At 39.8% G+C, this 23069-nt stretch overlaps 1 protein-coding gene across 1 annotated transcript; it reads right to left on the reverse strand.

Annotated features, from left to right (window-relative positions):
• Positions 1-7028: 7028 nt before the first annotated feature.
• On the reverse strand, positions 7029-20857 carry LOC139724235 (uncharacterized). The gene is made up of 6 exons (XM_071635378.1): positions 20568-20857; positions 19559-19701; positions 18703-18819; positions 17792-18055; positions 8036-8247; positions 7029-7367 (listed from the first exon to the last, which is right to left on the reverse strand). The coding sequence occupies exons 1-6, from the start codon at positions 20855-20857 to the stop codon at positions 7029-7031; spliced, it is 1365 nt and encodes a 454-aa protein (XP_071491479.1).
• Positions 20858-23069: the final 2212 nt, after the last annotated feature.

A 23069-nucleotide genomic window follows, 5' to 3' on the forward strand; every position in this document is an offset into this window, starting at 1 on the left:
AGGGGAATTTGCCAGGCAAGCTACAAATTTATGTGAAAAGAAAGAGTAAAAAAGAAAGAGTGCAACAGTGAAAATTTTATCAAAACGGGATTGAAAGTAAAAAGGTAAATGACGTTTTGGAGATGCACTCATTTTTGCACAAAGTTTTTTGAACAGCTGCTATGAATACATGTATTTAAATAAGTGAGCTAGTGATGTCATCATTTCAGACAATTAATTTTTCTGCCGTAAAAGTGTAAAACATTGTTATTCCTGGCTGAATAACTCCAAAACAGTGGTCAATCAGATATATCTGGATTGGAGACTGTTGCACAATTGTGCTGGAACAAAAATTCCAAGATTACATGTACAAAATGTAAGGCAAGTTTAATATGAGACGAAACCTTCACCAACCATAACTCATTATTTCCATATACGTAGTGACTGTACGAGAACTGTTGTAGTAAAAACAAGCAAATTTTCACAATCTCATAACTTCCCTAATTTTTAGCAGATTTTGATCAAATTTTCACTTGCTTGCTTTTCAAATTTCACTCGTTCCTTTCAGTCTCAAATCTTGACTTGCCTGGAGTTCCCCTTTACATACCAACACTGGGTGATTTCAAGTTCGGTGCTAGTGCTAATGCTTGTGCTAGTGCTAGCTCCCAAATAACTGCGTTAAATCGAGCTGTCCAACACCGGCGGTCAGATTAACGAAGCGGTACCGATCAAAATTATCGATCCCACCACCGAGGTTCTAGCATGGCTAGCACCACCGCGCAGTCCGCGGGAATTGTGCGACGAAAAAAATTATCGCGCGTGATTACAGTCAAATATTAAAAGATGCAGCCATGATTGCTTAGTTTTAGACTCATAATGAGGAAAACAAATTAAAATGCCACAAGTTTCATCCCTTCTTAAAAGCACAACTATCTTAATCTTGCTCCCAGGCTCAAATTTATGTAGCCATGTCTGCAGTGTTCGTGTACGTTAGGTGGGCGACCGCTGTATTAGCATAGGCTTTGCACGTAAAACGTGCATCTATCATAGCAGCAGTGAGTGCGGGTCTGCACGGCAACGCTAACACCAGCACCGAACTTGAAATGACGAAGATGATAATCCCTAGGGGCAAGTGTTAGTCAATGGGGGAAAAAACACGTAAATCGCTAACACAAACGGCGGAGCTCGGTTCAGCAGACGACATTCAACACCGAGCCCGGCACCAACTGCTGGAAACACGACATAATTTTGAGGTCAACTCCCTACACCGACGTGATTTCAAGTTCGGTTTTATCCCCGGTGCTAGTGCTGGGATAGCACTAGCACTAGCACCGAACTTGAAATCACCCAATGAGTAGAGCATTGTGTGTGTGCTATGATGCACATGTGATTGTGTGTGTATTGCGTTTTGTGTGTATGTTGGTGTGTCTCAGTGTGTGAACTGGTACATATGTGTATTTGCATGTGTCCTTGTGGGTGTGTCTGTCTGCGTGTTTGTTTAACCAGCACACTGTGTGATTCTGATTGTCTGTTCCCAGTAATATTCCAATGTGATCATTTCAGCTCACAAGAGGTGATGAGACGAGACATTAAACATATACTGTACATCAAATTATATCTTACAAGGACATTAAAAAAAAAAACACCTTGCTGATACCAAGGAGGTTCAAGAGAATGGAGTCACAACTCTTATTTCCTTTGAAACCATGTTCGAAGCCGCCACTCAAAAATATTTGAAGTACAAGTATGTACCGAACTGGAGCTGCCCCACAGATAGGAAGACAATTGATTCATGTGTCACTGCATAACGACCAGCTACCTTCTAGGAAAGATATGTATTTATGATGGTAATAACTTTTCGCCATCCCTACTTATGGAATATGAGCAATACAAAAAGGTATAGGCAGGGGATGCGCGGATAGAATCATAAAGAAATTGATGAAATGGAAATCAAGTTTACTGGACATGGGCATGTCTGGGCACAAATCTGACATATTAATTTATAAAGAACTATTATCGAAGATTATTCCATATCAATTTTATTTGTCGGAATTAAACGGAAAAGTTTTAAAATCGGCATTCAAAGAGGGTGTACTTTCAAATACTTTCACAACATACAGCTCCGATTTACACTTTTGCAGGTATTTCTGGACGAGTTTGACCTTTGTTTTAAAGGTTTTATCATCAGGAGAAATTTCATGTAGAATAAACAAGCAAAATATACCCGATATAATGTTAGAGTTCAAAATCCTTATGATTGCCCAGAATGATGGCAGCTTCAAACATCGAACGTCAAAGGTACAAATGCACCTGTGGAATTCTTTTGTGCATCCATAGAAATCTGACAACTGTTTGAATAATTATGGCCAGTTGGAACTCCAGCTCTAGAACCTCTTTGCTGATACACTATACCAGTAGATCCATGACTGCCTAATACATGTATAGGCTACTAGTATCTTATCTGTATGTCATAAGCCTTATGATGATTCTATGAAAATGGGCTCTGAGCACCTGTATACCACAGTATTTGTAACCATGGACCTACTACGTCATATGGACCATGAACGGAGGTCTTTCTTTGATCCAATGTTCACCACCGCCACCTGATTATGTGCATCTTAATGAGTACATTCAGACGTTTGGACAATGATGATTGTGTGATCGTGCATCATCACTGACAAAAGAACCCGGTTTCCCTCATTTCGGTCCTATTTGGCTGAGGTGCCTTTTCAGACTCAACTGCCTTTGAATAAACACCAATGATGGGGAGCAGCAAACCTGAAACAAGGACAAATTTTGCGTCACAAAATTTGTAATTACTGAAGCGGCCACTTGCGGCCATGCATGTCACATCCCTGAATGGCAAGACAAGCATGTCGTCTACTGTCACTGCCCATGTTTACTCTGAAACAATGTGCGACAAATGGGGAAAAATAGATTACAAATCACTGTCAAGCTGTTTAATTACTTGCTTTTTCTTGTAAAGTACTTGCATTTCGCAAATGAAATTGCTTTAGCGATGATTTCGCAATATGCACTACAACTGCACATGCATTTTTCTTGATTTAAGAGAGTTATCTTCTGCGCACGTAGTTTTTAGATTTCTCAAAGCGCCGTCTTATTTTTATCCAGGCTGGCTGTCGGTGGACAACACTGGATCAAAGCAGGAAAGCATGTTCAAAATGTTTTTATGACGCTTTTGACAGAAACAGGTGCACGAATTAATTAACGAGCGATGAATGTCCATGTGTAGTAGGTCCATGTTGTATCACTCACAGCTGCTCTTGGCATGGGGGGGGGGGGGGGGGGGGGGGTGGGGGGGGGATACTCGGCTCCAGAATACACACTCGACGTGATTCACAACCAGACACACATCTTGTACATATTCCAAGCATACAGACAGTCACACTTCGTCACACACAAAAGCACACTTGCTGTGCAGTCTATAGATGAATCTGACACATGGCGGCTATAGTATATAGTGGGGGGCTGCCAAAGAAGAACAAAAGTATTTTCAATGGGTTATGCAATGAGCCAGTGGGATTGCTATATGTCAGTGCATGAATTATCTTTTGTTAGGCATACTGCAAGCCCCCCCCCCCTCCCCCAGTTAGAAATTACCATAAAAAACAGTACACTGTTGTACCCAAACCAAATTGGTCTATAGCTGAACCAAAACCCAAATAATAAGTGTGGACTGAGTGAAAACAACATATAAGTAAGTACTGTACAACTCATTTGTGAAAGTTTGAGGAAAATTTTACAATCCGTTCAAAAGTTTTGAGTTTTCAAAGTAATGGTGTCGCAAGGAGACTACTGCACGTTATGACGTCATTATGGACAACAGTATAAAGAAAATAGAAGATGATATTCCACAAATTTCATTTTTCAGGAAAAGTACACATTCCATTGACTTGTGACTGACCGTGACGTATGTTAAGGGTTATATTCTCCGTTCTTTGTGAAAGAGTTAAGTCAAGTGCTATTTCATGAAGCTACAAGAGTGAAAATTATGTTGAATTTTCTTTTCTTTGTATTGTTATCCATGCGACGTAGTAACGTGTGCTTAGTCTCCCTATCCAGCGATGACGGCATTGAAACTTTAAAAATTCATAGCTTTTGAACGGATTGTCAGATTTTCCTCAAACTTTCACTGCTAATGCTGCTACTTTCACGTAATCCACATACAGTATACATGTAGTATATTTGAGCTTTGGTATAAACAGGCGGGTTCTCCCGCCTGAACCCTTCAGTAAACATGGGAACAGTCAACATGTATTGTGTGTTCGTAACGCAAATCACGAGCGTGAAGCGCAAGTTAGGGTCGTGAGCCCGTTGAACGGCCCTGGAACTTAGAAGCTGTGAGGTTGTGTAGGTGCAGTGGCGGATCCAGAGGGGGGCGCAACCGGCGCACGCCCCCCTTTATTTTTCGTGAAAAACAAAAGAAATAAAAAGAAAAAAAATGAATGAAACCCGGAAGTGCCACCAGAAATATTAGTCACGCCCCCCCCCCCCCCCTTTACAGAATTCCTGGATCACTGCCTGGATCCGCCCCTGAGGTGTACACTGTATTATGCTCTATTGTGATGTCCTGGTCTTATTTCTAAATATATGATAAAAGTTATGTTGAGTCGGAGAATGCTAAATCTTTAGCCGGATGATATACAATGCACATCTGAAACGGGAATAAATAATAACAGAGACTCCAACCCCAAGCACCTTCAAATCTGGAGATTCTCCCGCCTGAAACCCCTAGCAAACGGGAGACTCCAATTTGATGTGCGCAAAGTGCACATCACGAGCGCGAAGCGCGAAGTTCCTTGCGACCGGGGTCCAGGGCCCGCTTTAGGGCCCTGGAAGCTCTAGGGTTCTAGATGCTACATGCTCTCTAGTGCTATCTGAGGCTTATTTTTCAACATACGATGGCAATAAGTAAGAAATCGTTTCAAGCGGGAGACACAGAGCCAGGGCGGGAGAAATTTACTCTCAAGCGGGAGAACGGGAGATTTTTGTAAAAATGGGCTTTGGGCGGGAGAGTTGGAGTCTCTGTAATAATGATAATGATAATAATAATGATAATAATGGTAATAATAATAACAATAATAATAATAATAATGATAACAATAATGATAATAATGATAATAATAATAATAATAATAATAATAATAATAATAATAATAATACATGTAATAATAAGGTTTTATTTACCCACAGGGTAGCCTCTTCAGTGTCTCCACTGCTCTACCAGAGGGCCGTGCCATTATCATTACCCTGTTGCCAGGTACCTATTTATACACCTTGGTTGAGAGGGACATGGTGGGAAAAACATCTTGTCCAAGGACGTCAGCACTAGGCGAGATTCGAACTCGGGTCCTGTGATCGGTAGTCGAGAGTCTTATCCACTATATGCCACAGCGCCCCCATGAAAGATTCAAAGTCGAGCGGGAGAGCGGGAGATTTTCAGAAAATCACCTCAAAGCGGAAGATCTCCCGCTGAAAGCAGAAAAGTTATTGTGTCTGCACTCCCGTAAGAATGATAGGATATAAAAGGAAAATATCCATATAAAAAGCCTGTCATTGGAAGCAGGTGGAGCATTCACGTCCTTCCCCTCTCACACCCCCAATCCCTCTTTCTAACCACATAAAGTGAATACATTCATACTGCATACAATATTAGTAGGATGTCTTTGCTGTGACATTACAAAATCCTTTTGATAAATTAATCTTACTTCTTATTTTTTTTCAACATGTCAACTTATAACTTTAATAGGCCTCCAAGGGGATTTTGCCAGTCCCACCCCTTGTACTTAGATATTACGAGAAACCTTAGGTTTGTGTTATAACGAGGTTTCTTGAATAGAAAGGACATTGTATTGCGGTCCCGACTATCGTGTTATAATGGGGGTTCGCCTGCCCATGTACTGAAGGTGCAAACATGTTTGTGATACCCTTCAGGAGATATTACCATCTCTGTATGTTATGTCAAGGTTGCTCAAGTTCAATTTTTTGCCCTATTTGAGGTCAATTATGCATTTAAAAAAAATCAGATTTTGTGTAATGTGTGTCACACATGCTTAGTGACTCCTGTATAGCGTTGGGATACGAGAACGATTTCCCTGCTCAGAAATATTTGAGAATCACCGTCAGCTTTATCACCGATCTCTATCATAGGTGAAAGCACAGAATCTTGACCGGAGACGACCGTTACCGATGAGCATATCGCGATGCACATTCCCTGACGAGAGCTATTTTGTATAATGTGCCGATATCGAGTTGACCGTATAGTGACACTTGCATAGGGATAAAGACAAATGCTTTTCAATAGATCATTAAATCATGTTAAATCATGTTTAATTATGTTCATTTGCACTTTCATCCAATGACGATGTAGCAATTTCATATCTTTATAGTATCATATGGTTATGATACAGTGTAGTACAAGTATTTGTGTCGACACAGTTTAAGGTATGTTAATTACAGTATATATTATACAAAATGCATCACTTTATACACATATTTTAGCCTGTGACAAGTTCATTTATCATGTTTTTACACTGTGATTATGATAACTGTTTGCTTGATAATAGATTATGTTAAATGGTGAAAGCTTGTGTCTCAATCTTGTTTTAAGCATCTTATATGTCAGACAAAGGCCAAAATACGGTCACCACCTTCCCAAACTTGCTCGGAGAGTCCACCTTCAAACATTCTCCACAACTGGAGATTCTCCCGCCCTTCACCTACTAGCAAACTGGCGACACTGATTGCGGGAATATGCGCAGAATAAAATAAAAATATGTTACCGCACATCCCGTTTCATAAAACTTGTTATCAGTGACGACTGCAACATTTCTATGACAAATTTGCTCTCAGCCAATCAGATGCAAGGATTTCGGTAGCTTGTCACAACTATAACAACTTGTCACTGATAACAAGTTTTATGAAACGGGGCATAGGAGCGCGAATCAAGACGTCCATTGCGGATCCAGCTCTAGTTTAACAGTTTATAGAATGTTCTCTGTACTACACATAATGTTATCAGTCCTGCGTCAGCCCAGTACTTTGATGACAGCGTCACGAAGCTCGTAGTACTCCTCGCGGTAGTTATAGACTTGAGCGGAGAGACGAACGTACATATTCTGCTCGCCGTCGGTTGTCACAAAGGCGATGACACCGCTTTCACGGGCTATGGCGAGGCGCAACTTCAGGAGACCGTCGTAGCCTATTCCCGTGTACTTCGTCAATCGAGGTGTTGCCGGAAGGTTGACGAGGCACATGAAAGGCGCCCTCAACGCTGGATCACGTCCGGACCACGTCGTTTTCCACGCAGCAGCCAGCATTTCAGCAGCCCAGATAAGAAGTTTGGCGTTGTAGTCGGTTATCCTTTCCTGCACAAATAATGATAATGATTATTATGCAATATGATTCACTAACAATCAACACGAATCAATGAATAAAATAATAACCTACCCATGCATACATATACGTACATACATACCAATACAAAGAGAAAGGTAATTTCATGATAGAACTTTCCCTAAATATTCATTTTGTGCTCCTCAGAACGCGTTGAAAGTTTGCGTTTCCTTTTGAAAACGGGCATTTATTGAGTATTCTGGGCTGACGCAGATTGCATTTCAGTAAGAAGAATAGTTTTGTAAGACTCGTGTGATGAGAGTATTACTCATAGGTCATGACACCAGGGGAGGGGTGGGGACGGACCACTGCAATCCCCCCCCCCCCCCCCGCCGAACTTCAAGTTGAGCGTGAGTCTTGAAAGAAATAAGATCAATAAAAAATAGGAAACAAAGATTTGCAGATATTATTCCAATGGTAGGGGGCGGAGCATGGCCGTGGCCCATGTAGCCTATTGCAGGGATGCAGCTATTTGTTTTTAGGCTTAGATATACCACTCTGTTCAATGACTATAAAGGCATATGGTGAAAACCCGATTGAAAGATCTATGCGTTTACGTTTATGGACTTGTCATTTTTTTTTTGTTCTGATATTATGCGCGTTTCAGAGCTGAACAATGACTATACAGTCATGTACTCACCAAACCTCCGAGGTACGAATGGAAGTCTATAGCATAAGGAAGTAGGTAGTACGGTGTACAATCTTGGGTACCAAGGGGATGGAAGCGTTTGTGAATGTTGAGGTTAGATACCCCGTATGACGTAATGGCTGGTCGAATCCAGGGGTGGTGCTTTGGATGAATGTAGAAAATGGCGCATCCTCGAGGGGTAAAACACCACTTGTGAAAATTTCCTGTAGTTTCAAAACAATGGAAGCGATGATAATCGAGTTAAAAACAAAACACATGTGGGAGTTTAATCAAACTTAAAATTGTAATGTGTGCGCTTTTGTGGTTTACGTCAACTCATTTCTTCGGTTTGCTGTAAGTGCGATCAAAGCAAGTTTTTCTTCTTTTTTTTAGGTCTAACCGTGCTGATCACGGATAGAAATGTTATAATCCTTTAAGCTGCACGGAATGAGGAGGAGAAGGCGGAAAAGAAAGAAAAGAGAAGAAGAAGAAGAAAAAAGAAAGTGCCATTCATTGATCAGTTAACCCCGAGAGAAACTATTGTTTTGCCAATCTCGTCTGCTCTGATACAGTGGACTCCCGTTATAAAGAAGTCCTCGGGGACCTGTGTTTATCTTTTGTTATATCGAAATTTCGTTATAACCGAACGAATGAACAATAAAAATACATAGAGTGGACAATGTCGCGACCTGAATTTTGACCTCGTTGTAACCGGGATTTTGTTATAACCGTGTTCGTTATAACGGGAGTGCACCGTACTGTATATATTTACAGCGGCTATCAAAGTTGTATGATCACTACGAGATGGAAGTATCGTCACGAGTTATCCTTCAGAAACTGACGAAGCAAAAAGCTCGGTAGTTTATAGCAAGATTGGGTTTTATGTGCTTCAAAGACAGCAATAAAGCAACCAGAAGAAGAAAATTTCTATGCAGCTCTGTAAGATCAGGCTGTGACCTCCTCGCTCTCTTCGAGTTTTAATGTCGAATCGGACAATAAACTTGCACAGAGCGAAGACTATATCGATTAGTGCAATGTCATGCATGAATTCTAATTGTAAAAAAAAGGATTGGTGATCTTAACAGATCGTATTAGATTGTATCAGTTCTCTTGAGGTCAATCGTGTTAATCGTAGAAAATTTTTGGACGGTTCAAAAATTTTCTACGATTAACACGATTAGTTTTGAACCTGATCATCGCATCAGATTGTCTTGGATAGTATCAAAACGCAGCGAAATCTTATCTAAATCGTGCTTCTTAATCGTGTTGATCGGGATCGACTTTTTCACTTTCCTTCTGCTTGTATTGCACAATTGCCTTTATTTTACTCGCAAATCGTATATATTTTGTATTCTGCGAGGTTGAATAAGGGAGGGGTGGCACAATGAAATATAAAATAACAACACCACAGAAACATCCACCAGAAGGAGAATGTTTCTTATATCCCACAAAGTAACTTTTGTGACTTTTGAAAAGTGACCATTGTCGTGGATGTAAGGTAACTCGTGCATGACTATAAGGATCACTGTCATTATTTTTTCACATAGAAGTTAGCCAATAAGTGCAGCAATACCCCTGCGAAATAATTTTACTTAAGACTTTTTTTTTTTGTTAAAAAGTGACATATTTAGGGAAGTTACCTTTCTGTTGTGTGTGTATGTCGGTTTTCTAAAACACTGTGAAATAAAACAATAAATCAAATTTAACGAATCAAATTTTCAATACCCCATGAGAAACGACATCTTGAAATAAAAATGCATATGATACATACTATGCGAATATGCAATCAAACATACAAGCAATACTATCAGTTTGGCCAACTTTCTTATGTTGAGCGTATATTACATTATGTTAGCATTCAAAAAGATCCCGTCCTCTTTTTTACCTTCAATTTCATCAAATTTTCTTCATGTATTTCAAAGGAAGGTGAAAACATTTTTGTCTAGATCTTTTTTTTTTCTGGGGAAGATGAGGCAATGATCTATTCTTGTGTATTCGGGGTTTGTTTGTTTGTTTGTTTGTTTGTTTGTTTGTTTGTTTTTTTTGGGGGGGAGCCTGAGCACGTCGATTCAATAGTCTATTAATTTCTTTTAATATAGGATAAATTAGAGGAGGGACTGTCTGAGGTTGTGGCTGACCTAGGTGATGCTTTCTGTCTGATGATAATGTAATCGTCATTCGCAATGCTGCAAAGGTCACGTTCTCACCAACCTCAACCTCAGTGTCCACCCTTGCCATCATCAATGGTTGTGGATAGTAGGCCTAATCACTCTGCAGAAGTTGAGGAAACAATGAAATCTATCGTCAGCCGGACTATAATATTCCAATTCGGGTCCAATCGCACCATAAATGGGGGTCGATTTTGATCCCGATCGTGAAAAATATCGTATCTTATCTCAACAGCCCGCATTGGTTCGCGATTTTCGTATTGGAATGTATCAGAACGTAGCTGCACGCACCAAATCGGGGATCTCGATCTTAATGATAGTGGTAGATCGGAACCAATCATGGACTCTATCGGGACAATCCTATCGGATCGTATTTGAACGGGAGACCAGATCGTAACAGATCATATTGCTTGAAATAGACCAATCGTGACTATATCGCATCCAAGCGAAGCAACACGTATTGACTCCCATTACCTCGTATCCAAACGTGAAATTTCAGACGAGCTCAACGAAAATTCCACGATCAGTTACGAATGTCCAATCGTGGTGTTCGTAATAGATCGTACGATAGTGGGAACCCCACTTTACTAAAGCGGGGTTCCCACTATCACGATTGGCGCCACGATTGAAATCGCGGTCTTAATCGTGCAGCAAGCGTGATGGTCTTATCAGATTGTATCAGATCTTAAGGTCAATCGTGGCAATCGCGTTAATCGTAGGAAAATTTTGGACGGTTCAAAAATTTTCTACGATTAACACGATTAGTTTTTGATCGTGATCATCGCATCAGATCGTCTAGGATCGTATCCAAACACAGCAAATCTCTTCTAATCGTGCTTCTTAATCGTGTTGATCGGGATCGACTTTTTCACTTCACTTCCGCTTATCATTATTGTTATTTTTCGCCCATTTGCTCTTATTTTACTCATGAATTATATTTATTTTGTATTCTGATAGGTGGTAGCCTACATCTTTAGATTATTATTTCCAAACGGTAAATTGTATGACGGTGTGGGGATTAACTGTAATTTTTAAGGTACATTATCAAAATCATTTTTATTTTATGATTTCATAAAATGAAAGTTGTATTACAGATTGTTAGATGTTTTCATACATTATGTTAATGATGTTTTCATTTGATTAATGAGTTGTTATTACCATTATACAGACACACAGAACAGGATATGGGATAACTTTTGTTACGAAAACAAAAAAATGAGCAAAAATAAAATGGCAATTGTATGTCTGCACGTATTGACTAACCTCAGTACAACGATGAGAATAATTTAATGAATCGTGCTTGAATGGGTACATATCAAAGGCAAATGGTTAATTTTTAAAAGTATATTACAGAGTATTTCTTTTTTTGGGGGGTGCAGTATCCTGCTGTTTGTGTATTGTACATAGTAATTAAGAGTTCTTGTTTCATCAGCCATCGTTTGACCCCTTTACATCTATTTTGACACTTTTCAATGTCTTTTTTTTGGTATGTTTGGTAGAGCATAATTTTAGAGGAAAATGGTTATTTTCAACTCTCATTATTACTGCAAACGTAAAAAGTGACCGTTGTCGTGGATGTGAGATCACCCGTTTGATTATGACAATGAAGATCACTCTTATTAATTTTCACAGTTAGTTATTCAATAAGTGTAGCAATATACCCCTCCGAATTTTTTTTGCGTAAAACCTCCTTTTTTGTTTAAAAGTGACATCATTTTTATTAGGGAGTCACTTTTCTGTTAAGTGTGTGTATCAGTTATGTTAAACATTGTTGAGTAAAACACTAAATCAAGCCGAATAAACCAAACTTTTAATAATCCATGAGATAACGACATTTTGAAATAAAAAAGGCATATGATTCATACACTTTGCGAATATGAAATCGAACACATAAGCAATATTATCCATTCGGCCAACTTTCTTATATCGAGCGTATATAACACATGATACTATCTTACGTAACATTCAAAATGATCCGATCCTCTTTCTTAGCTTCCATTTCATCATATAATTATTTTCTTCATGTATTGGAGAGAAAGGTCATTTTGTCTTGCTGTTTGTTTTTTTCTGGAGAAGAGGGGCAATCATCTGATCTTATGTATTCGGGTTCGATATTTCATTTTTTTTTTGTGGGGGGGGGGGGAGGGTGAGTATGTCGATTTAATAATCTATTAATTCCTTTACGTTTAACATTAGACGAGGGAATATCTGAGGTTATGGCTGGCCTGGGTGCTGCTTTCTCTCTGATAACATAATCGTCATTAGCAATACTGCAAAGGTTACGTTGTCATCATCGTCAACCTGTCAAGCCTTGCCATCATCAATGGTTGTGGGTAAAATTAATAGGCCTAATCACTCTGCATGATTTAAGGGAAACAATGAAATCCATCGTCAGCCGGACTATAATATTCCCATTCGGGTCCATGGTAAGTTCCCACTGCCGATCAGATCAACTCGATCAATCCCGATCAAGCTTTTTTGGCCTGGTCGGGCTCGCTCGGCATTGGTATTCGGGGTCGATCTACCTTGATCGGCATCGCTCCTGCTTCCTTCACGATAATTTTGGACATGTCCAAAATATTCGAGTAGGAAGCCCGAACACCAACAGCTCCGGGTAGTGATCGAGAAGAGATCGAGCTTATCGGGAATCGGTCGAATAGAAATCTAGTGTGGTCGGGACGGATTTTTCCCCGAGCTCAGTTCCCGATCATCTCGAGTTATACTCGAATGCGACACGATTGATTTCAGATCATCTCGATCCAGGATTCATCAGTTTCATGAATAATTCGACCGCTGCACGACCGCTACAGGACTGCTGTCGATTGATACTCGACTAAACTCGATCATGCTTCGACCGGCACTCGATCAAATACCGAGCACTTTTTGATAGTGGTTGCAGCAGGTGCAGACGTACTTTCTTAGCACTCAATTATTGTTCATGAAAATATATGCAGTCCTTGATCACGTTAAAAAGTTAAATGTCGTCAGTATCTTCAGCCACTCCTGGCCCACTGAAGAAAAGAAAAGGGCCACGAAGAGAGAAAAGACAACAAATCCTAAACAGCAGACATGGTAGAATTAGACTTTCCAGACAACAATTTCAGAAGAAAGAAAGGAAACACGACTGAAACTGAGAAAAATTCGGTATTCTGGCAATAGGACTGTAACGTGAAAGGACATTTTCTAGATTATTTACTTTAGTTATAAACTGAGAAATGTTTCTTGAATTCTATTGCTAGCTTGTCTGTTTCAAAGTTGAAGTTGATTACGTTGATATAAAATGTATTTCTTACGCTGACGTGTTAAAACGGTAGTTGTAACTTAGATTCATAAATGCTCAGTGACTTACTTTACTTTTATTTACGTAGATGTTACACTTTTGCTTCGCTTAATAATGTTTCTTTTTTTCATTGAGAGTTGTATGTACGTTGCTTGAAGTCCACCTTGATATCGATTGGCTGGGATGAGTTGACAAAAAAATAAACAACCAAGATTTTCATCATTTTTGCTAATTTAAAATGTAATATTGTTTTAATTTTCATAATAATGTACTCTGTTCCACATATCAGCACACTTCATGAATTTAGAAATTAATGTGATACATGTATTTCCTTTTACACACTCTTGGGCTTATACTTTATCAATGAATACATACATATTTTGCATTCACTTTTTCATTCTTAAATAATGAGAACAATAATGACAAAGATAACACGACTCAATAGGGTTGTAGGACAGTCATTTTTTTAAACTCTATATAATGGTGCATTTATGGGCATATAGGCCTATGTTTCATTTTAGACCAAGTTAATTTCAGCCCACCTATATGTAATGCACTTACGAAGCGTGGCGGTGTAATTCTTTTTTTTTTCACGAGAGATCAAACTTTGATTTGCTATTCTTCACATCCCATGCAAATATTGAATGCATATGAACGAACCTATTATATTATACATGGTGTCCCGGCAGATAGAATGCTACAAAACTGTCTCTTATTTAAAAAGATATGAGCGACTGAATTAAATCGTTACATTGTTCAATAGGAAAAAACACCTCAAATTCTATTTGACACAATGATAATCAATCTTTATGCAGGCGCTTTGATCTCCATGAAAATTTGTGATTTACAAAATCTGTAACTTTGGGCACTGATATCCTACTTGACTGAGCGATAGTGCAGCCGTGAAAACTGATTACGAATGCGTCAAAAAGTAACTACTAAAAACGGATAAAATTAATGAATACAAGTGAATGCATTTTTTTTTTTTGGGGGGGGGGTACCTTTTTGAGTGGCTCACAAACAGAGTGATCAGTCTTCATCATCGTTTGTTTTTTTCAGGAAAAATGACTATATAATCGAAACGCCTGCGCGAGAATTGATAATTGTGGGTTCAAAATAGGAAGTGTTCTTCTATCAACTACTAGTATAGTTTTCCCGGCCAATTTCGCTCTTTTGTCAGTCCAATTCCTAATTGCTGCATTCAGCAAAATATAGCATAGATGACATGTTCGGAAGTTCAATTTTATGATCTCTTCATTCAAATTCATTTTGGAGCATTCAAATTACCTTTAGCCTCATTCTAATTAACACTTTTTCAATTGAAATTCGTAAAACAAGCACCATTTTGTTATTCGTTCATTCAGTTTAGAATCATATAGTCACGTGATCACGGACATGCTGCTCTCGTTCATTCAAATTCATTTTGGCAATCAATTTAACATCTTTTGCAGTCAATTTAGCACGCATGTTTATGGTTTGGTTCTTTCTTTTTTATAACTTAGTTATTGTTCTCCAAGCGTCATTACGTTTCATATTTTCGTACTCATTTTAGACATTTTGGCAACATTTTTTTCCTTTAATGTGCTTAGTGACTCTTTAAGTCCAAAGATAATGCAACATGTGCATGGCCACAACTTATCTCGCCGTTGAGCGCTTTATTCCGTGTGTCGGCCAGTTCTAGGAAGTCAAGGTTATGATCATCAAATATTCCTATAATTCTTTTTCTGTCCCCTTGACAAAATTGTAATACAGTGGAAACTCGATATAACGAGATGGTCGGGACCGAGTCATTTTCCTCGTTATAGCCGATATCTCGTTATATCAGTAGGCATAAAAGAAGGCATAACATGAAGACATTAATTTGCACATGTGGGACTACCCATCATATTTTAATCAATACTGATAACTTGATATTGTGTGGGGGGGAATTACTCACCTTTATGGGTAAGAAGATGTTTTTCGCCAAGGAAATCCAATATCAAGAATGTGTTTCTTATTAATTGTAGATGTTTGAATTTGTAAATTTATATAGCTTGCGATTGTATCAAGATCGTCTGTGGATTGGTATGTGGTTATCGTATGGGTGTGTGTTGTGTGGAAAGCTTGAATATGGTCTGCACAATGCTGTGTGTGTATGTGACACATTCTGTATGTACATTATGACTGCGTGTGTGTGAAGATGGGGAATTCCCTAAGTAGAAGGCCAATCACAGCATCAGATTGCCTCACACCTGCTAAACGTCATGATGATGTCATGTATCACATATGGCCGTCCCACCACATTTTCTGCATGTATCAGTGTTCGCGCACACACACACTTACACGTACAACATGCAGTGCTAGCTGGAGTGCATTGAAGAAAATGATTATGTGTGTACAAGACAGTTTTTGGCGCATCAAGCTTTACAATCTCGGAAGATGATAGCACAGGCGAAGTAAAGCTTTACCGAAGGCATTTTGCTTTACCTCGCTATAGCAGGTTTGATTGACTATGTTTTTCTTTGTTTGGAAGTCACAAAATTTATCTCGTTATAGCAGTTATTTCGTTATAGCCGATCTCGCTATAAGAGTAGCATTTTACATAGACTTGTGTGGAAGGAAATTTGGGACCGGGAATATTTCCTCGTTATAACCGATATCTCGTTATAGCAGTGTTCGTTATACCGAGTTTCCCCTGTACGTCAGTTTCTAACTTGTGCCGTCATGACTGGAAGAAGATGAAGTTAAACTATATAATAGGCCTAAAATGGCATGTATGAAAGAAAAGGGGCGTTACAGAACAGCAGACTCGAGTAATGGTAAAAAATACGATACTTTTACTGCTTAACAGTGCGTGGATGAAACAAGAAGTCACATAGAAATACGCGTCTAAATGTTATCAACTTTTCAAAAAAGAAATAACATGGCATTACTTTGAATGAACATGCAGTTAGGAATTTGACTGCCCATACGCGAAATTGATGACTGAAGTACCCCTTTCGCCAGTGCTGACGAATTTGAATGACTGAAGAGCACGTGCCAATTTGAATGCCCGTTTTACGAATTCGAAAGGCACATGTGCAAATCTCATGAATCGGAATGCTAATTGAACGAACAACTTGCAATTTTGAATGAAAGAATGTGCAGTGACGAGGATTTCGCTAAATTGAATGAACCTTTTATCAAATGGACTGACAAAAGTGCGAAATTGGCCGGGGAAAACCTATACCAAAGATAATAATTTCTTTCGTTCATTCATGCTTTTGCAATTAATAGTCAGTTTTATAGCACTCTTTTGGGCCATGCCGTATTCAAGTATAGATAATGAATTGTCTCATATAACCAAACGACTAACTGTAACCAATTCTTCTTTCACTCGATCACTGTACGAACCTGCCGACCCGTTCGATGCAAGATCTTACACAGATCGTGTCATGTCGAGCTGGTCTAAGAAGTCTAGTAGAAATCGAGTATTGACCGTGTAGCGATCGTGTATTGATTGTGTGTAGATCGGGATGTTCGAGTAGAGATCTATGTGGTTGTCGAGGAGAGATTCTGGAGATGTCGAGAATGGTCGGGTGTGGATCGTACAAGATCGAATAGCGGTCAGGAAGGGATCGTGTTGAAGGACGATCGAGCATTTGGTCGGGATTGCTCTGGTAAAAATAGGTGATCGGGATTGATCACGCTTGATCGAGTTGATCTGATCGGCAGTGGGAACGGGGTATAAATGGGGGTCGCTTTTTATCCCGATCGTGAAAGAACCACATCGCGGATCCTGATCGTAATGGAATGTTAGATCGGTACCAATCGTGAACTCAATCGGGACAATCCTGTCGGATCGTATTTGAACGGCAGACCAGATCGTGACAGATCGTATCGCTTGAAATAGACCAATCGTGACCATATCGCATCCAAGCGTACCAACACGTATTGACTCGCATAACCTCGTATCCAAACGTGAAATTTCAGACGAGTTCAACAAATTTTCCACGATCAGTTACGAATGTCCAATCGTGGCTTTCGCAATGGATCGCACGATAGTGGGAACCCCGCTTAAAGGGGACAGTATGATTACATGCACCTACAACATTGCTCAGATATACCAGCGAGGTGAGACCCTGGTTAGACTCCGGGTACCTTAATTGGATTTGGAGGCAAACTCGCTACCGACTGAGCCAAATCACTGTCCTTTTTCTAAATGTAGGCCTATAAAAAATGTGTACAAAAGTGAAAATGGTAAACGGTATGAGCTTTACCATAGACACTTAATGAAGTTATACTTACGAATATACTCAGGGTAGACAAAATGGTAATAAAACGAAATATTTTGTTAATCACCGTAATAGAAATCAGCACCGAGTTCCTCCAAGTTCAGGGCCAACTGTCCGGGAGCATGGGCCCCGTCGACGGCGGTGATGACCCCGCGGCTACGGCAGGCAGCGATCAGCTCTCGGATCGGCATGAGGATAGCCGACATGCACACAATGTGGTCGAGCAAAGCCAGCACGATACGGGGGTTGTCGTCCAGGGCTTGGATGTGGAGGTCAATGATGTCCCTAGCCGTGGTGTCGAAGGGGATGTCGACCTTAACCACACCGATGTCTATCAACACGATGTGAATTCGAAGCAGCATCATAAATAGAATTCAGCTATGAAATTAATATTTCACCTTTACTTAACATTACAGAGCATCTTTTAATTTCTAAACTATCATTAATTGGTGTCTTTATTTCGTCTTAGAGGAAGTTGTTTTCAAATACACCATATCTTTGACAATAATGTGGGCATTACACATACTCCTCTATGATTCCCAATCAATGAAAAGATATTGCTTGTCGACTGTAACAAAATGAATATTAGTTGCACCAATTACGTGTCTGCATATAGGTAAATTTCGTGTTCATCTGTATGGTAGAACATTTCGAACCTTTATAGGAGTATAGAATTGGGAGGAGCCATAATATCACTTTGCGGAGTATACCAGTGCCACATGGTGTGATTTGATTTTTTTTTCTCTTTCCCCCAGTTCCCTTGCGTTGGAAGTTTAATGCAAATCAAACATAGCTGGACAGCGCCATTTTCTGTGAACAATCAGTGCAGTCTTTGCAATTCAAATATGACATCGAGTGGCAAATTTTGATTGGCATTGATTGTGTGCATTGGCCTTAATACTACATCATGCATTTCCATCAGTACTTTACATAGTTGTAATTGCATATTTATAATCATACGCTTTATGATCTGCTCACCCGGCCGGAGTAGGGTAAGCATCTCTGTGGCCTTGAGCACCCCGCGGAAATTGAGACTAGTCGCCAATATTTGGTCGCCAGGCTTGAATGGAAACGAGTTGAGTATGCTGTTTGTCGCTGCAAGCAAAACATCAAGATGCAAAGAAATATCTTCGTAACACCGGTTTAGCATACAAGCGATTCGATTTATAGATATCATCATCAATTTTGACATACATATTTTTCAGGAAATGCAGTCATTGTTTCATCATGATATTGCTTAACCTATTCTTGGGTGATTTCCTTATGCATTCATACAAAATGTAAACACGGTAAATCCAGAATAACTATACTGTAGCACTGCGGGCAAAGTTAATTGGCACGAGATAAGCAGCCTAAAATTTCGAAGTGAGCGATATCGGCATTGCACACGGAGCCATCCCAAGAGACCGAAACCCATGAGCCATGCAGCCCACAAGTTCGACATTAAAAAGAGGTCCATGAGTCATGCAGCCAATGACTTATATACAGCCCAAGAGTTCGACACTATACAATGCTATAGGTAAAAACAGCCCACAGAGTTCGACAGATACAACACGGGGCTTAAGTGTGTCAGTTTCGTGGGCCTTGTTAGCTTAGTGTCAAACTCGTGGGCTGTATGACTCATGGGCTGTATGATTCGTAAGTGTCGAACTCGTGACGTGCACCCTCATACACAGACTAAGACATATCGGACTGATACTGCATCTATACTTTGTTAGAATCTGATCCAACTGATACTGATGAGGGATTAAAGTTGGGTCCAATAATTCAAGTCAAGTACCTGATGCGACAGTTAAGAATAACAACAAGAATTGCGACACACTGTTTCACTTACCAGATGTTGCATTTTCTACCAGCACGATGTTACCCGACTTGGCGCCGACAAAGTCTGCCGCTCTGCTTATTGCGTCCATGTAGAAAGACATGGACTCAAAAGTGTACCACATTTCGGCGTTTTCTTCCCTCTCTTGCATCATCCTGTCATGAGTACATAATTAGGAAAATAAACTCTCATGAAAATTTAGTGAATTCCCGATTTTACTTACTTAAATAGCAAAATGAAATGATCAAGAGTGAAATACGTATACTCATATTGTTATGCTGATAACATCTTTATACTTGCTTACTTGAGTCACTGAAAAGTCGTGCAAGACGTAATACACAACGATAAAAAAGCTGTGAATACCTGCACGTTCATGGTTTTCTTTATCACGGGTTTTCGGTTCGAGGATGAAAGTTCCATTCCCTGAATATATAGATTATTTTTCATAATCTGGGTTTTTTTTTTCTCGCTGAATTACGATGCTATACATCCGAATTAGATATCACAAGGTGAATAAACACGTAATCATTCAAACTTTATTCTTTTGAAAACACCACGAAAAATGCGAAAACCATCAACATGAACAATATGGAAACAATGATATTTGACTGAAACATGAACGCTACAGTTTAATCTTATTTTCAACATTACCCATTATTTTGTCAACCTTTTGGTAATACACTTGGTGATACAATTAGCACATGCACATTTTTGTAATACGCACTTGACACAAGCAGTATACAAGAACCGATGTAACCTACATCCCAGTAAGTATGACAATCAGCGTTATGAGAGTTACTCCATGCAAGATTGCGACAATATCATGACATTTCGAACTGCATAATACATTGTATACCATGAAATTGGTTTCTCTGAAATAAGCAGTCGTTAAAGCATCTGTCACGTGATGGTATTTTGACTTAAAGATGCTAACGTACTGTGCAACTACAAGTCTGTTTAATTATACTTTGTTAATGCCCCCTACCTACATGGAAGGAAATTACCCTGTATGCGGCCTTACCGGTATTGAATGTCGAGCAGCTTCCGCGGAACAGCTCCGTAGGATCCGTTGTTCAACGGATAGATCCCGGGCGAGAAGAAAAATTCCCGGTCCCGCAAACTCTTCCCGAACTCCGGTAGCGGTCCGTTCCCGTTGAAGTCTCGGGTGAGCGGTAGCTTACCATTTCCGAGTACGTCTGATGTTCCATTGGACGAAGATGGGTTTGACACTTTTGACGCAGGGAGGTCTCCGGTGTGGGGGAGAGCGATCGCCTTGCCAGTGTGCGTTGTGTTACCATTCATGACTGACATATCGCTTTAGGCAAGAACGTTATAAGAATGACCTCGTTGATGAAAACTGATTATTGTAATACGCAACACTCGAGAAGTGGAAGAATACGATGAAAAAGCAAGCTTGAAAATAAGGATTTAAGCTTCATTGGGGGTATGTATTTATATGAAAACAATAAGAAGGAAAGCTACTTCCATGATTAGAATGGCTAATGCTGCGAAAATAATCGGACTTTAATTCAAACGGTTTAAAACTAAACTTTATTAGGTGGTAGATTTTAACGTACTTAAGTATTTGATTAATCAATCTTTGACAAAAGGCGTGGTATTGCCTACAGATATGGAAGTTAGCACGCATTACACCACTTAAAAAGAATTGTGACTCAACTAATGTAGCCATTACAGGTCAAATTCTCGGGGTCATCCCACGGGACCGACACTCGCGAGTCATACAGCCCATGAGTTCGACACTAGGCAAATAAGATCCATTAGTTCCAGCGTTCGACACTATATAGACAGGTAAAAACAAAGCACGAGTTCGACAGATAAATAAACTTAACATGTCGGTCTCGTGGGCCTTGTGTGCTTAGTGTCGAACCCATGGGCTGTATGATTTGTGGGTGCCGGGCTCTAGACGTGCATGCCAAATTTTCTTCTGCCTTAGATGTTTTCCAAGGATTTCGAAAACGTATGATTCAGCAGGTCCTCGCGTATCTAATCTAAAATTGTGTTCTTATGTGGACAACATGCATGGTTTTCGACCAAAACATTCTACATTATTTTGTACTTCCGACTTCTTGTAATCAATGCCCCTTTAAGATCTTGTTTGTCTCGTATGTCAGCGTAAACACGCTTGAAAGATATTTTTGTGAGTGAGGATTCCCTTGGACCCATCGCACGTGCCGTTGAGCGAAAACCCAGCAAGATGACAGACAAGCTAAATCAGCAAGAACGCTTAAACACAAAATTGAAACAGCTGACACACACACACACACACACACACACACACATATGTATATATGGTTATATATATATATATGGTTTTATATATATATATAGTTTTATATATATATATATGGTTTTATATATATATATGGGGTTATATATATATATATATATATATATATATAATATACGAATAATTTATGAGTTGTGAGTGCATAGGGCACGAATATCGCACGAGGCGCGAGATGAGCCACTGGTCTATTCAACAAGGCGCGTAGCGCCGCGTTGAATAGACCAGTGGCGAATCTCGCGCCGAGTGCGGTATTACGTGCCCCAATGCACGAACAAAATCATAAATTATTCGTTTTATACAACACCTTGTCCACAATCACAATACAAAATTAGTGACCGCCAACTCAGGAAGGCCCAAAAATAAATGTAACAATTAGGCAGAGAATTGTAAACCACCCTGTGTACTGCTTTCAAACACTCGTCATGATTCGACCACACAGTCACAGGAATCACGAACTCCGCAGGGTCTATACCCATTCTACGCTAACGTTAGATCGAGTTAGGCCTGGCTGTTAGGTCGATCTGAGATGTCGGTAGATCTAGTAGTAGGTCTAGACTTTGTCTATTTCCGAAAATGATTTTGTATAAAAACACAGAAAAATAATCAAATTACGGTTTCTCAACTTGAAATGAAGTCTTGATGTTGGGATCACTGTGGTCCACGTAGCAGATCAGAGTCAAAAGTAAAAACACAGCAGTACCGCTAGGTGTATACAGGCCGCGATACATGCAACTAGCTAGGTAAAGTAACTGTGTGTATACGTTAACGTTGCTGTACTCCGCCGCGCCTGGTCTGTGAGACTTACCGGCAGCGCAGCGCAGCCGGCCAGCACGTACACTGTACAATGTAGTTTGCTGGCGCTTTGCTACGGGTGTGAGCCACAGAACTCTGTGAGCGGCCATGCATTAGTAGCCCCCCGCGAAGCCGTGCTATAGTACCTTCGAGCCGTGCTATAGGCCCATGCCAGGGGCCTATTGTATGGCTGTCACTCTCAATGAGTTTGATAGGTATTTTCTATTGAATGTCATGTGACATGTTCTTGGCCAATCACAATTCGACATCATTCTGAGGTGTTGTATAAATATATTTATAAAATGGGTTCAAGAATGTAGCCAATAGGAAGCGCTGAAATGAGACACACCTCCTTCCTTTACTTCAGTACAACTGCACTGCCTGTAATCCTATGGTAGATTGCCGATCGTCTGTGCGCGCGGC

This window comes from Diadema antillarum, unplaced genomic scaffold (assembly GCF_040938485.1).
Source record: "Diadema antillarum isolate AM-2024a unplaced genomic scaffold, OU_Dant_1.0 scf00000208, whole genome shotgun sequence".
Classification (NCBI taxonomy): Eukaryota; Metazoa; Echinodermata; class Echinoidea; order Diadematoida; family Diadematidae; genus Diadema; species Diadema antillarum.

Bases quoted from the DNA above. Each gene is read 5' to 3' on its own strand.
- LOC139724235 (XM_071635378.1), bottom strand. From the start codon at position 20,857: ATGTCAGTCATGAATGGTAACACAACGCACACTGGCAAGGCGATCGCT. The intron at 19,702-20,567 runs GTAAGGCCGCAT...TACTCATGACAG, and splicing joins CTGCTCGACATTCAATACCG to GATGATGCAAGAGAGGGAAG. The intron at 8,248-17,791 runs GTGATTAACAAA...TTGAAACTACAG, and splicing joins CGGTGCTGATTTCTATTACG to GAAATTTTCACAAGTGGTGT.